The 14,363-nt window shown below is 45.1% G+C and overlaps 1 protein-coding gene across 1 annotated transcript in view; it reads left to right on the plus strand.

Moving 5' to 3' along the window:
* The window catches only part of EYA2 (EYA transcriptional coactivator and phosphatase 2), a 144,530-nt gene that overhangs the window by 11,568 nt on the left and 118,599 nt on the right, over nucleotides 1-14,363 (plus strand). Inside the window, exons 2-4 of the mRNA XM_025039735.1 lie at nucleotides 1,017-1,062; nucleotides 2,831-2,973; nucleotides 8,082-8,198. Of these exons, the coding sequence (XP_024895503.1) occupies nucleotides 1,017-1,062; nucleotides 2,831-2,973; nucleotides 8,082-8,198 (306 nt within the window). The remainder of the gene's footprint in view (nucleotides 1-1,016; nucleotides 1,063-2,830; nucleotides 2,974-8,081; nucleotides 8,199-14,363) is intronic.

Consider the following 14,363-nt stretch of genomic DNA (forward strand, 5'->3'; position numbering starts at 1 on the left):
TCTACTGGGTGGTAGAGTTGAAATTACAAGTTGGTCTTCTGAGCCTCCAGCTCAGGGGCTGAGAGAGGCTCAGAGCTCTGGGGACCTGGAACATTTCTCAGGAGACACAAGGACACCCAGCCACTGCCCTACATACCAGGGAGTGTGAATTGGCAGGTTGGTACAATCGATAGACATGTCATCTAGTATTTTCCGGTCTCCACAATGAGGACATTGAGTTGTACTGCAAAAGATGACATAGCAGTAAACTGTCCATTTGTAAAATTATCCTCTCGCAAACATCTCTCCCCACATAATTCTGTCACATTTTTGTCACCTCCTGCATTATCATCTCGTCTCGATGGTTGGATGCTTTGTGCCCAGGGATAGTTGAACCAGGACCTCAGGCCACTTCCCACTCTCTCCTCCACATGCTAGCTGGAGCCTAGGAGATGATCCAAGATGTCCCTTGCCCCAAGTGCTGGGGCCAGCCCCACCTGAACCCCATGGACTGAAACTGGGGAGGCATCAAAATGATGTCATGAGAAGAAGGGAAATGGATGTTGGATAATCTAAACCAGCCATTGTCTGCCATTCTTCGAGGCGGGGAAGGGCGTGGTTTTCCACCCAGGAGTGGAAACGGCGCCAGTTTGGGAGTCAGGAAACCAAGTTCAGGTCCCGGTTGCGCTGCTGTCTAGTCATGTGACCTGGCTCAAGCACATTTCTTTCTGTCCCTTTGGCCTCGGTTTCTCTATCTACACAGTGGGTGGGGGGATGGATTCCACTCTGATGTTTCGAGATGCCATAGAGTCTTTCTCTGTAGTCCTTCAACTAGTACCTGGAGACAAAGCTCACCCAGAAAGAGTTTTCAAGGAGAGTGCTAAGATGTTGTGCCTCAGATAAGCTCTTGTGGTTGAGAAAGTCCCTGGCAGCCGATCTCTAAATTTCTTCCCGCTTAAGCCGGTACCTGAAGTCACGGCTTTTTGGAGCATCACTCTGACAGCTAAAGCCCTTCAAATTTGTCTTTCCCCCTCCAGGCATCACCACATCGGCCCTTCCTCGTGTGTCCCAGTTCTTGGCGAGGTGAGTACCCTTGCCTTGTTTCCTCATGCCCTCTCCCTTCGTCTTTCTTGGGTGACAGGTATCTGGAGAGGAATCACAGGGCCAGCACTTACTAGCTGAGCTACCTTGAGCAAACAACTCTATCTCCCTGGGCCTCAGTCTCCACGTCCGGAAAAAGGGGACAAGCATGATGCCTGCCCCATGAAGCGAGCTAAAACGTGTAAAAAGCACCTAGAAGGGTGCCCGGAACAGTGTTTGAGAGCGTCGGCTGTTGTTTTTGTGTTTCTTCTCTTCATTCTTTTTTTCAGTTTTTCTTCCTTTCCTTCTCTCCTTTCCTGTGCATAGACTCTTTCTCGACCCCTCCCTCCCCTCCCTTCTTCTCTATCTCTCCCTCTCTTTTTAGCTTTTTCCTTTCCTCTCCCTCCTTTTCTCTTTTCCTTATTTCTCTCTCTCCTTCCCTTTTTCTTTGTCCTCTCTCTCTACCTTTCCCTTCCACCGTCCTCCCTCCCTGTCCTTCTCCCTCTTCCCCTCTCCTTTCATCCCTTCATCCTGCTTTAACGTTCACCCAGCACTCCTCAGCACCACGCCCTAGAGACCCAGCAGTCTCTGCCCTCAGAGAGCTTTCGATCTAGTGGGGGAGACAGACCAGCGAACCAGACCCCAGCACAGCTGGCAGGTGTGCACAGGGGCAGCGGGAGCTCAGCGCAGCTTACCCAGGGCCCTTAGGGGCCTGACCTGGGGGAGCTGCCAGTCTGCACCCCGTAACAGGAGAAACCCTGGGTTTGGCCTGGCCCAGTGATCAGCACCGCCATATCTGGCCATGTTCTTCCCTTGATGACACTGGAGAAGTTATTTCTAAGGAACACACTTTTTCAGCCGTCCTTTCCCTTGGGAAGATGTTTTGGGGATTGTTAGTAGCAGCTGAGGCCTTTTTAATCTTTCTAACTTGTTTATGACCTCAGGACTAGAAAGTTTCCTGTCCTTTCTCTGGGTTTTCATTTTAGACCCCATTTAATCCAAGTAGGGTTTTTTGAAAGGAAACTGGAGTTGACCATCTTTGATTTCTACTTGCTATTTCTAAGGACAAGTGTAAATTGGGGACATTTTCAGATAAGGTTCTCTGCTAAGTCCCGGCTCACTGGATGTGTTTCCAGACACCTTACGGAGCGTGTGATGATCTTGCATCATGTGCTCACCTCCTGGCTAAGAGCAGGGCATCTCGATTGCCCTATCAAAGCTGCAGTAAACTGGGAAGGTGTCTAACTTAAGGTAGATGATCGGGCTGGGATAGGCTGTGCTTCAGTAATCAATAAACCCTGCCCTCAGTGGCTTAACACACCAGTGTTTGTTTTTTCCTCACATAAAGTCTGGTGTGGATCAGGTGGAACTCTCCAGGGCAGCTCTCCTCCACACACAGATGCAGGGATCCAGGATGTGTCCATATTATGGCTCTGCCATCTCAATCTGTGCCCTCCACAGTTGCTTCCGAAAGAGGAGAGCAAGCAGAAGGGTCATAGGGGATGGTTTTATTAGCCAGACCTGGGAGCGGCTTATACATTCTACTGGATAAAACCCAGTCACGTGGTCAAATCTGACTGCATAGGAGACAGGAAATGTAATCTTCCTGCTGCCCAGGAAAAGGGAAAATGAAATGGTTTTGATGAACACGAAAGTTCTCTGCCCCAGAGAGAGTAAATATTGAAAGGAAAATGGTGGCGTTGATACCAAAATAAGGTAGAATGGATGCTGGGTTGGGCTTGGGGATTTAATCTACTCTCTTTCCATGCAGACCTTGCCCACGTGTCCTGCCCAGCCAGCCACCCACGGCCATGGCAGCCTACAGCCAGACACAATATAGTGCTGGGATCCAGCAGGCTGCCCCCTACACAGCTTACCCACCTCCGGCACAAGCCTATGGGATACCTTCCTACGGTGAGTGCCAGTCCAAGCCCTTGCTTTCCCCCTGGGGTCCCCAACATCATCATCTTTCTTCTGTCCTGTTGCCTCAGTTAAATGCAGAATGGTAAATGCAGCCAGCCGAATTTTGTATCAGAGATAGAGAAGGACAGGCACTTTAAATATGGTTCGAATTCTGCAGACTATATCAAGGCATCTTTTTATTGTAAGAGTAAGAAACTTAGCCCAAGCTGGCTTAGAGAAAATAGAAATTTAATGAATCACATTCTAGGAAATCTAACATCAGGAAGGACTAAGGTGCTCGGATGATATAAAGAAAAACACATCTCGCCCCCTGTTCAGATGCTTTCCTCTGAGTTGATTTTACTCCCACACAGGTTCTTCCCATGTGGCAGCAAAGATGGTGCCTATTGATTCTAGATTTGCATCCTTTCAGCTCAGCACTCCCAATGAAAGGAGAACTCATTTCTCTCAGTAGTTCCACCAGAATCCCATATTGACCCTCATTGGTGCAAATGAGTCATGTGACAATACTTAGAGCAAGGCAAGGAGGTGGGGGTGAGAGAGATGAGCAGCATGGACCATATGGAGTGTGTATGAGGGAGGGATAGTTCTCTCAAAGGAAAACACAGTGATGGTGTCAATAGGAAGATAGATGCTGGGGAGGCAAAAACAACAGACCTGCAGCCTTTGACCATCAGAGCCTGACTCAGTCCGCTGTCCACTGCTCACTTGTCCCTATCTGCATTAGTCAGGGCTCTCCAAAGAAACAGGACCAATGGGATGGAGATAGATAGATGATGGATGGATGGATGGATGGATGGATGGAGACAGAGACAGACAGAGAGAGAGAGATTGTAGGAATTAGCTCACCCAATTATGGAGACGAAGAAGTTCCAAGATCTGCAGTTAGCCAGCTGGAGACCCAGGAGAGCCCATCGTGTCATGATACGCAGGCACGATATAAAGGAAGAGAAGGCTGTGAGAAAGAAAGAACAAGAAAGACTTAATTTAGTTGCCAGTGCCAGGCAGCCCTTTTAGATGAGGGGCTGGCTCTGCGGGGAACTGAGAGGATCACGTGCAGGCCCAGGGGGGTGAACATCTAGGCAGTGGGGATTGCCATGGGGACTCCCAGGGACTGGAAGGGACTTGGCAAGTCCAAGAAGCCCAGTGGCTGGGACTCAGTGGGGAACGAGGTAAGTGAGGAGGGCAGCACCCGAGAGGCCTAGGAGGGATTGGGGATTTTATTCCAAGTGAGATAGGAACTCTGATTGGCACGTGCATAAGCAGAGGGCTGTAGGATACAAGCTGGGTGTTTTTCAGGTCCCTGTGGCTACTGTGGGGAGGTGGGAAGCAGAGAAGAAACAGGAAAGGCAGTTGGCAGACTGATAAAACCTGGAGTGAAGTGTTGGTGGAGGCCAGGGACAGGGCAGTGACAAACAGAAAATGAAGAGTAATTCTAGAGGTAGCAGTGACTAGTCCTGTGGGGCCTCAGGTCAAGCACTCACTGGTAGTCACCATCGCTGAGCTGCTGCCACCCGCAGTCCTCAGTGCTATGTGTACACTAGTTCCTTTAATCCCCCCTCAACCCTGCGAGGAAGGGCCCATCATTATCCTCTTTTGAGGGATAAATAGTGGAGGCTCAGAGAGGGTGAATGAATACTTTTCCAAGCTCACCCAGCTGGTCAGCAGCAGAGGTGGAATTAAACCCTGGCAGCCTGGCCTTGGGGTCCAAGCCCAAGACCAAGCTCCATTGCCAGAGTGCACATTCCATAAATCCTAGGGGATTACCTGTGACAGACCTTAGCCAACAGGTGTGGGTATCGTTTTTAACTTTCTGTCCCTCTCATGCTAGAAGACTTGTGATACAATCATACGTAAGTTACCCCGCCTGGCTGACAGCCAAGAAAAATGAAGCCATATTCTTTTTCGGCAGAAAAGAGAACACTAGCCCTGTTCCCAGACAAAACATGGCATCGGGTGGAAATTAATTTGATTCAAAATCATGTCGTGGTCTCAGTTACTTTTAAAGAGTCTGTTCTCTAACAACACAGCATAGGTGGTAAGAGCGTGCACACATCCAACTCACACCCACTGCTGCCCCTTGCTCGTCTAAGCCCATGCCTGGCTGAGTTTCCTCATTCAGACAATGACCGATGCTAAGTCTGCCCTCCACACAGTTCTGAGGATTCAATGAGATTGTCTGCATTGGTTCAGCTACCTTGTTCTGTAAAAGGCCAGATAGTAAATATTTTTGGCTTCATGGGCTATTCAGTCTTGGTCACAACTACTCAACTCTGTTCTTGGAGCATGAAAGCAGCCAGACGATATGTAAACTAGTGAGTGTATTTGTGTTTTAATAAAACTTCATCTACATGAGCAGGCAGTGGCCTAGATTTGGCCCACGGACCATAATTTTTCAGCCCTTGGTCTGTATGAAGGGCTTAGCTCACAGGGCCTGGCCTAAGGGAAATATTCAATCAGACTGCCACACACACCCAGAATGTCCTTGTCACTGGATGATGACAGGTGAGATGAAAAGCCATTTCCCTTCACACATGCCTGTGCCCAAGCAAGCAGTTTGCTCATTGTCTGGACAAACCTTGTTAAGTCTTGATAGGAAACTTTTCTCATTGCTCCTTGGCAAATAGCATTATTACCTTTTTTAAATAGTTGCAGGGAAATAACACAATCGAGTAAACTAGAAGCTAGGAGGTTAGGAGTAGCGAGTATTTTTTCTCAATTTACTATGAAACATTTAAGGACACATGTAAAACCATAAAGAGTAACACTGCGAATACCCATGGACTGACCATGCAACTTAAAAAATAAAAAATAGAGAGAGGTCATTTCCTTTTCTTTACAGAGATACCCACAGCCCTGGATTTGCTGTTTATCCTTCCTCTGTTTATCATTACATTATGTAGAATAGGGGGCAGCAGACTTTTACTGTGAAGAGTCTGATAGTAAATATTTTTGGCTTTGCAGGCCATCCAGTCTCAATCACAACTACTCAGTTCTGCCGTGTAGCTCAAAAGTGCCACAGATAATACATAAATGAATGGATGTGTCTGTGTTTCAACAGAACTTTATTTACAAAAACAAGCAACAGGTCATATTTAGCCCATGAGCCATAGTTTGTAACCTCTGAGGTAGAGTATTATTTTGCATGTTTGTGGAATGAATAAATGAATGAATGAGTGAGTGAGCATATTTTTGCAGTTTTGTCTGTATCTATTTAAAATGAAAAATCTATATGCTCTTTGACTCAGCAGTTCCGCTTCTCATATCCAGTCTAGACAAACACTCTAATGTTGCATGAGGAGATATGTCCATTCCATCATGGATTGCAATAGTAAGAACATGAGAATTAACCTAATCAGCCACCATCAGGAGCCTGGCTGAATAAGCAGTTATGTTCCATTTGGCCACTAAAACAAAAGAGCGAGTTTCAACACATAGCTCAAGAAGAGTGAGCGAGGGAGCCTGGAGAAGGCAGAGGTCGGGGGGGCGGGGCGGCAAGCAGAGCCCATGTAGGGCCTTGGGGCCACCCAAGGAGTTTAAATTTGACTCCAGGTGCACCAAGTACACCATTAACCATTAACCATTCCTAGCAGACTGAGCAAAAGAAGGTACCGTATAAATGCTGCTCGTTGCTGTCATCGTTGTTACTGAAGTCTTGCACCATCTGTGGCATAAGATCCTTTCACACACGTTATTGAGAGGCATCGAGAGAAGGAAAGGAAAACTTTAACTTCAAAGTTATTGGCCAATTGTGGGACCCGGATTCGGTAGCCTGGCTTTCTGAACCTCAGTTTTCACCTTTAAAATTGTGAAAGCAGTATTGCCTGTTCTATGGGATGAAAGAGAGATGTGATGTTAATTACCTCCTTCAGAGCCTTATAAGTTCATTTTTCCCCCTTCCTTTACTCTCCCGACAACCCTGCCAGCAGGTATCAGTATCATATTTCATAAGGGAGGAGACTCCCAAGCTGGGCTTGGAGGAGAAACCATCCAGGTAACCAAGGAATGCAGCAAGCCATCCAGGACACGAGCGCAGACCTCTCTACCTAAAACCCATCCTTTTACCCCGCTAAGCATGCTCTTCATTTTGGGGGGCGAATGGATGAGAAGGAAGGAAACCATAATTACAAAATGATTCCCAGAACTAGAAATATTTTTTAAATGCATATTTAAATAGTATCAAAATACTATTTTACAACTATAAGATAAAGATAAACAAAGTTTATTACATTTTTGATAAAAATATAGTGCATGGGCTACTGATGATAGGTCAGCCCCCCTCCCTCAATACAGTCCTTTCCCCAGCCAGTTGCTCATGGAATTGGTGCCTGTACTTCAAGGAAACATGTCAGAGTTTGGCCGAAACTAAAGGTAGATTTATAACCATGGCCTTTGGATAAGCAGGTCCCCCATGAGAAGAGCAGAGAGTGTGTCTTGGGGTCAAGTGTCATCATTTTTACAGAGGAAGGATGGTTCATTTAATATCTTCACCCCAAATTCTAATGGATATTTAAGCCATACATGGTGCTACTGCAGGGACTAGGTGGTTGTAAACTCACTACCCTCAGAACCAGGCAGGAAGTGTGAAGCCAACCATGTGTGCAAAATTCGAGGCCCTCTTGGCCTGTCTTTTCCTGCCTCACTTTTGATAATGTCTTAGGATGTGAAAAAAAGTACAATGCAATAAAAAAATATGATGCCTTAAAATAAGCCTGTGTCTTGGAGACAGTATGAGATTCATTGTAACCTGGAAAACAAACTGGAAAACCTATAGGGTCAGCTTATTGTCACATAGGAACACAGGTGTGGTGTGTTGTTGCTAGACCATTCTATTGCTCAAAAGAAACCATAAGTCTGATTTATTGATGACATCTCCTGATTTTTAAACAAAGAAAATTAATTTCAGATTTTCCTTAAAAATATACAGGTCTAGCAAAACATGACTGTAGGCTAACTTCAGCTCACGAGCCACCAGCTTGCAACTCCTGGTTTGGAAGCTAATAAAACCTGCACGCTGTCTTGACTCAGTAGCTCTTCTGCAGATGATAAGGAAGCATCCTAATCATGTGTCCCTGGTGCTTCTTTTTCCTCCTTCCAAGGCATCAAGACAGAAGACAGCTTGAACCATTCCCCTGGCCAGAGTGGATTCCTCAGCTATGGCTCCAGCTTCAGCACCCCGCCCACTGGACAGAGCCCGTACACCTACCAGATGCACGGTCAGTGTGGTGCTATGGCCCCTCCCTAAAGCATTGGCCAAGTTGGGTGTCCAGTCATTCCTTCATTTATTCAGAAAATTTATTGAGCACCTACTATGTGCCAGAATCTATCTCAAGTAGTGGAGTTACGGCAGTGAGCAGAATAGATATGAGATCTGCCCTCATAGAGACTGATGATAAGCAAGGCAACAAATAAACTGGCTAATTTGGGAGGATTTGAGTGCAATGAAGCAAATAAACATTGTTTGGATAGGGAGTGATTAGAAGTTGTGGGGGAGGGATTAAGAGGTGTGAGATGTGTAACTTTAGATAGAGTCATCAGGAAAGGCCATTTGAAGAGATGACATTGGACAGAGACCCAAAGGGTGACATTGGACAGAGACGCTAGCCGTGTGTAGACCTTGGGGAAGAGCATTCCAGGCAGAGGGAACAGTAGGTGCAAAAACTATATGGAGGAAATTTCCTAACGTGTTTGAGGCACAGAACAAAGGCCAGCGAGGCTGGAACAGAGTCAGGGAGAAGAGAGAGTCTTAGGGAGCAGGGCTGAATCACATAAGGCCTGGGGGGGCTACTGGGTTTGATTTTAAGTGTGTTGGGACAGGAAGTCCCTTGGAGACTCTGAGAAATGCTGGGTGGTGCGAATATTGGACAGGCAATTCAAGGAGCTGTTATTTCAAGCAGGAGGTTTGAGGCTCTGCATCCCCAGAGAGTGACCTTGGAAAGGAAAAAATTCCAGTGTGTAATTCCCATCCCACATACTCTAAGAAGCTGGCTTGCTGGATTCTCCTGTGCCCACCTCCACTCTTTTACCACCCAAGGGTCCCATTGGGAGCATGTTGGGGCTGATGCATGGAGTAGAATGCCAGTGGCAATGATTTTGGGGATCCTCATCTTGGTATTTTTTCCTTCATGAAAGCTGATAAAAGTGACCACCAAGGATTTGAAAAGTAATATACAAAACTGAAGAGGTAATAACAAGGTGGTGGGCTAATGAGTGATTGTACTTTTCTTTAAAAAAAAAACTATTTGCAAGACTTGTCACTTCATCTCATTTAATTAAAGAAACAATAAAAGTGGGTATCAAGGGCAGCCTTTTAGGATAAAACATTGTGAAAGGATGGCAAATGATCTTAGGGGTGTATGTAAGGGAAAGGGGATGGTGGGCGTTCCTCCAGCACTTGGAGTAGCTTCCACGTAAAGGTTAACATCAGAGTTCGTTGGTGACTCCATCAGCTAACATTGACCAACCACTCACCTTGTGCCACCTGATGTTGCTCGATCATCTTATACAATCGTCAAGGGCAGCCTTTTAGGAAAAAACATTGTGAAGGGACGGCAAATGATCTTAGGGGTGTATGTAAGAGGATGGTTGGCGTTCCTCCAGCACTTGGAGTAGCTTCCATGTAAAGGTTAACATCGGAGTTCGCTGGTGACCCCATCAGCTAACATTGACCAGCCACTCACCTCGTGCCACCTGATGTTGCTCGATCATCTTATACAATCTTTATGACACTCCAGAGTGTTAGTGCTAGTATTATTCCCATTTTATTGGAGGGGAAACTGAGGCATAGAAGGAATGAGTGATCTGCAAATGTGATGGGAAATGAACTGAGTCTGGTCTCCTGGGGGTCTGGTAGTATCCCAACCCCCAGCCTCACCTGAAGCTCATGCTTTTTTTTATGGCACTGTCCTACCTCCTCTTCCTCTGCTATAACTTCTGTCACTTCTGCCAGCCCTTCTGAGTCCCATTGAAGTTATAAGCTGCTAGGACCCATCTTCAAGTGGGCAGTGGATTATGGCACCAATCCCAATAATAGCTGAAAACATTGAAACTTGAACATGCATTTGGGTCAGTCTTAAGCCAGTTTTTTCAGCTCTACCAGTAGAAATGGAACTTACTGCCTTAGAGCCTCTAAGGCTATAAAGGTTGAACAGCAAATACGGCCTACCCGCCCCCACTCTTATACCCCGTCCCTGCCCTGCTCTGTAATAAGTGGGTTAAGTTAGGTAGGAGTGACTCCCCATCCATTCATTCATTCATTCTGTATTATTGAGCACCAGCTCTATGCCTGGCACTTTAGCAGTCAGCAAAGACAGTTCCCTTTTGGAGAGCGTTGGACAGTAATCAATTAACAAATAAACAGATGGTTACAGATTTTGATAAAGCTTGTGAAAGACAAGAACAGAGCAGTTTGATGGGCAGTGGCAAGGGGAGTGGTACTTCATGTGACCCAGGTGTTAGGGAGACCTGAGTGATGAGAAGGAGCCAACCAGATGAGCAGCTGGAGACAGGACAGCCCAGGCAGAAGGAACAGCAAGAGCAAAGGCCCTGAGGTAGGAAAAGACTCAAAGTGTTGAGGACTCCAAATGAGACTCGTGAGTCTGGATGTAGTGAGTAAGGGAGATGAAATTGGAAAGTGAAGCAGGAGGCCTCCCTGGGCCAGGATATATAGAACAACGTTATTTCTTCTCTGGTCCTTACAGTAACTGTGGGAGGTGGGCACCATCTGCTCTGCTGTACACATGATGAAATGAGGCTCAGAAAGGGGAAGTGACTTGCCCAAGGTCACAGAGTCAATAAGTGTTCAGAGCTGGGATTTGGACGTGGGTTTCTAGAATTCCAGAGCCTGTGCCAATCCTCCTGGTGCTATTTCCTGGACTCCTGGTCCCCTAAGATCTGCGTATACGCCGTGCCCCTTAATCCTGCCATAGCCCTATGACATAGGTTTTATCATGATCCTCATCTTACAGGTGGAAACGCTGAGACACAAAGTGGTAAATGACACAAAATGGCTGTGGCAGTGGCATTTGAAGCCAAGCAGTTACACTCCAGTGCCCAGAGACAAAACTGCCACACCATCATGCCCTCCAATTCTCGTAGACCCTTCTAGAAGATGATTCTCCATGGGTGAGCCCTGGTCTAGACCCCAGCCCCCACCACCACAATTCCTGCCAGCCCCTCACAGGTGGGAAAACATCTCTTGCTCTGCCTCCCCCTGCCCCGTCAGGAGAATAATCCAGGTTATTTTCTTGTCTTCCCATGGCCAAGATGCCAGAAGGGCTTCAGCAGCAGCTGGACTTTGTCCCAATTAAGTGCTTTCAGTCTAATGCTAATGGCCATAAACTGCTCTTGAGACAGCCAGGCATTTTGCAAGCCTGACATAGCCCTTACTTTTTTCAAACACAAACACACAGAACACTCACACACCGTGACCATGTGCTTCCTATTAACTTTTTTTTTTTTTTTTGCAAGTTGCTCCAGAGGAGAAATAAACTCTTGTGTGTATTTCAGAATGGAAGGCGGTGGTTGAGCTTAGCTTCAGACAAAGAAGGGAATGAAGAGGGGACTGAGATGGATTGAATTTTAGGCCTGAAAGCACTGACTTGGAATGAAGTTGGTCCACGTTTAGAAGCTGAAATGGATCTTTTCCTTTCTAAGAATTAAATTATAATTTTTTAGAAGCAAAAGAACCTGAGTAGGGACCACCCCATCATTTTACGGGTGAATAAACCAAGGCACTGCAGCAGAGTGGCTTGTGTACGGTCACAGAGCAAGCACTGGATAAGCCAGATGCCTCCCCAGGTCTTATGCCAGATCTCAGAAACTTCCAGAAACTTCCGCAGAGCCTTGCCCATCAAGGCCCTGGTTTGAGATCTGTATCTGTTTAGATAACACTGCCTCTCAACCAAACGTACAATAAACGTAAAAGAGAAAAGTTCACAGCACTAGTTCAGCCTTTGCATAATTGTTTGTTTTCTTTTTTTCAAGTTCACCCAGGGGTTTTTATAGCTGAAATGTATTTCTTATGGGTTTGATTTTTTTGTTGTTGTTGTTTCTTTTTGGCTTCTCCTGCTCAAACACTGCTATTTACAGAAATGACCACAAAGATTAAAAAGAGAAGGGAAAAAAACCCTCTTGAGAGTGTGCTGTAAGAACTTGCTGGAGTTTAAGGGCTCTGGAGCTGGGGCGCGGTCAGTCCTGGCTGTGTCCCACACACCATGGCACAGATCGGGTGAGATGCTCGCGTTCTCTGTGCCTCAGTTTCCTCACTTGTGGAACTGGCATCATAGCAAGAGAGGTGACCGCATTGGGGCTGTCAGGGAGTCTAAGTGGAATGAGTTCTGGGCACATAGATGAGGACATAAAGGTTGGGTGTTCTTTTCATTATTCCCATTATTCCTTTCGTAACATGGTAGTTAAAAGCAGTTACTCTGAAATCAGACTAACTTCCCAGTTCTACCATGTACCAGCATGCGACAATGACCAAGTTACTTCTTAGTACCTCAGTTTTTCCCATGTAAAATGGGGACACTAATAGTACCTGTGACAATTAAATGAGTTATTATATGTGAGATATTAAGACTAGCACCTGGTACAAACTAAGTGCTCTACAGATATTATTATTATTATTGTTATCCTAATTTCAGGTTTGATGGTCTGTGTTCTTCCCAAATTCACATCTCTTTCTTGAACTCTCAGTTTTAACTAGCTGCGATCAAAGAAAAGAGGAATGTGAATTTGAAAGTGTCGAGCCATCACATCAGCGTAAACTCCCCATTTTAGGAGGACTTAAAAACAGTGGGAGCCCTCTTAAATGGAAATGTCTTTGTATTTACCAAAGGCCAAAGAACATTAATGCTGAAGCTCAAAACCCAACAGGAGCCATTCAGGAGCAGCATGGAGATCTGTGCCTCAAGGAGGCACAGGAAAATTAAGAGTCCTGTGAAAGGATTTGTAAGCCAGTGATCTCTACCCAAGAGAGATCAAGGCAAGTTTGTGTCAGATTCACGAAATCTACCACCGTCGCTGGCACTTGAAATCCATGTGACTTTGGACAAGTCACTGAACTCGCATCATCTGTGTTTCACAGCTCTAGCGCTCACAGATGCTCACTGAAAAATTAAAGATGTCAGAGAAGGTCATGGTCAGATGAATCAAATACATTTGGTAGATGGAGTGTGGCATATAGTTAAATAGGTGTCTTTGCCGCAGGACTTTTCAGAGCCTTTGCAGACTGATACACCTTGTGACTCTCCATGAATGGAATTCAGTAGTCAGTGTTCCCAGGTCGATTTGAACAGGGACCCTCTCCCCGAACGAATGTTCCATGCTCACTGGGAAACCCTGGATGTGATGATCTTTAGACTCCTTCCTGTGTTAAAATCCTTTGATTCTCGAATTTTTTTTCAGTGATGAACATGTATGTATGTATTTCTTTTTTTTCTGTATTTTAGTTTATTTTCTGATGACATATAATTCACATACTATAAAACCCATCCTTTTAAACTATACAATTCACTGGTTTTATTGTATTTACAGAGTTGTACAAGCATCACCTCTACCTCATTCCACAACATTTTCATCACCCCAAAAAGAAACCCCATGCTCATTAGCCATCACCCCTTATCTGCCTTCCTGTTGATACATTTCCTTTTGTAATAAGAAAAAAAGATACATTTAAAGTCACTCTTCCTTTATATTAATTTTTTAATAAGGTTATACATTCATCTAGTTTAAACCTCTACAGAAATCTCACCCTGACTCTCATCCTGTATTCATTCCCTCAGTCACCAAACACACAGCGATTAACAGCTCGAACTAGGTTCTGTGAACCCATCCAGAATTTCCTTTTGCAAATAGAAGCAAACATGAACACGATCTATTATAGTCCGTATTTCTGTGACAAGAATTAACTCCCATGAGTCATAAATAAAGAAATGATGTTGGTACAACTTCAAAGGTACACTGGTTCATTTGCTTTTAGGATTTTCTCCTTATCACTGGTCTTAAGCAATTTAATTTTCATGTGCCTCTAGTACTTTGGGTTCATTGAGCTTCTTAGATCTGTGACTTTATAGTTTTCATCAAATTTGGAAATTTTTCAGCCATTATATCTTCAAATAGTTCCCCATCCCACCCCCATGCCTTCAAGTTCACTAATCTCTTTTTCTGCAGTACCTGATCTGCTGTTAATTACACCCTGGGCATTTTTCATCTCACATAGTTTTCACCTCTAGAAATTTGATTTGGGTCTTTCAAAAAATATATCTTCCATCTCTGTACTTAATATGTGCAATCTTCCTTTGAACAGACAGAATACAGTTATATTAACTGTTTTAATGTGCTTATCTGCTAACTCTGTCATTTCTGGGTTAGTTTTTATT

The sequence above is a fragment of the Pteropus alecto genome, unplaced genomic scaffold, assembly GCF_000325575.1.
Source record: "Pteropus alecto unplaced genomic scaffold, ASM32557v1 scaffold45, whole genome shotgun sequence".
Lineage (NCBI taxonomy): Eukaryota > Metazoa > Chordata > Mammalia > Chiroptera > Pteropodidae > Pteropus > Pteropus alecto.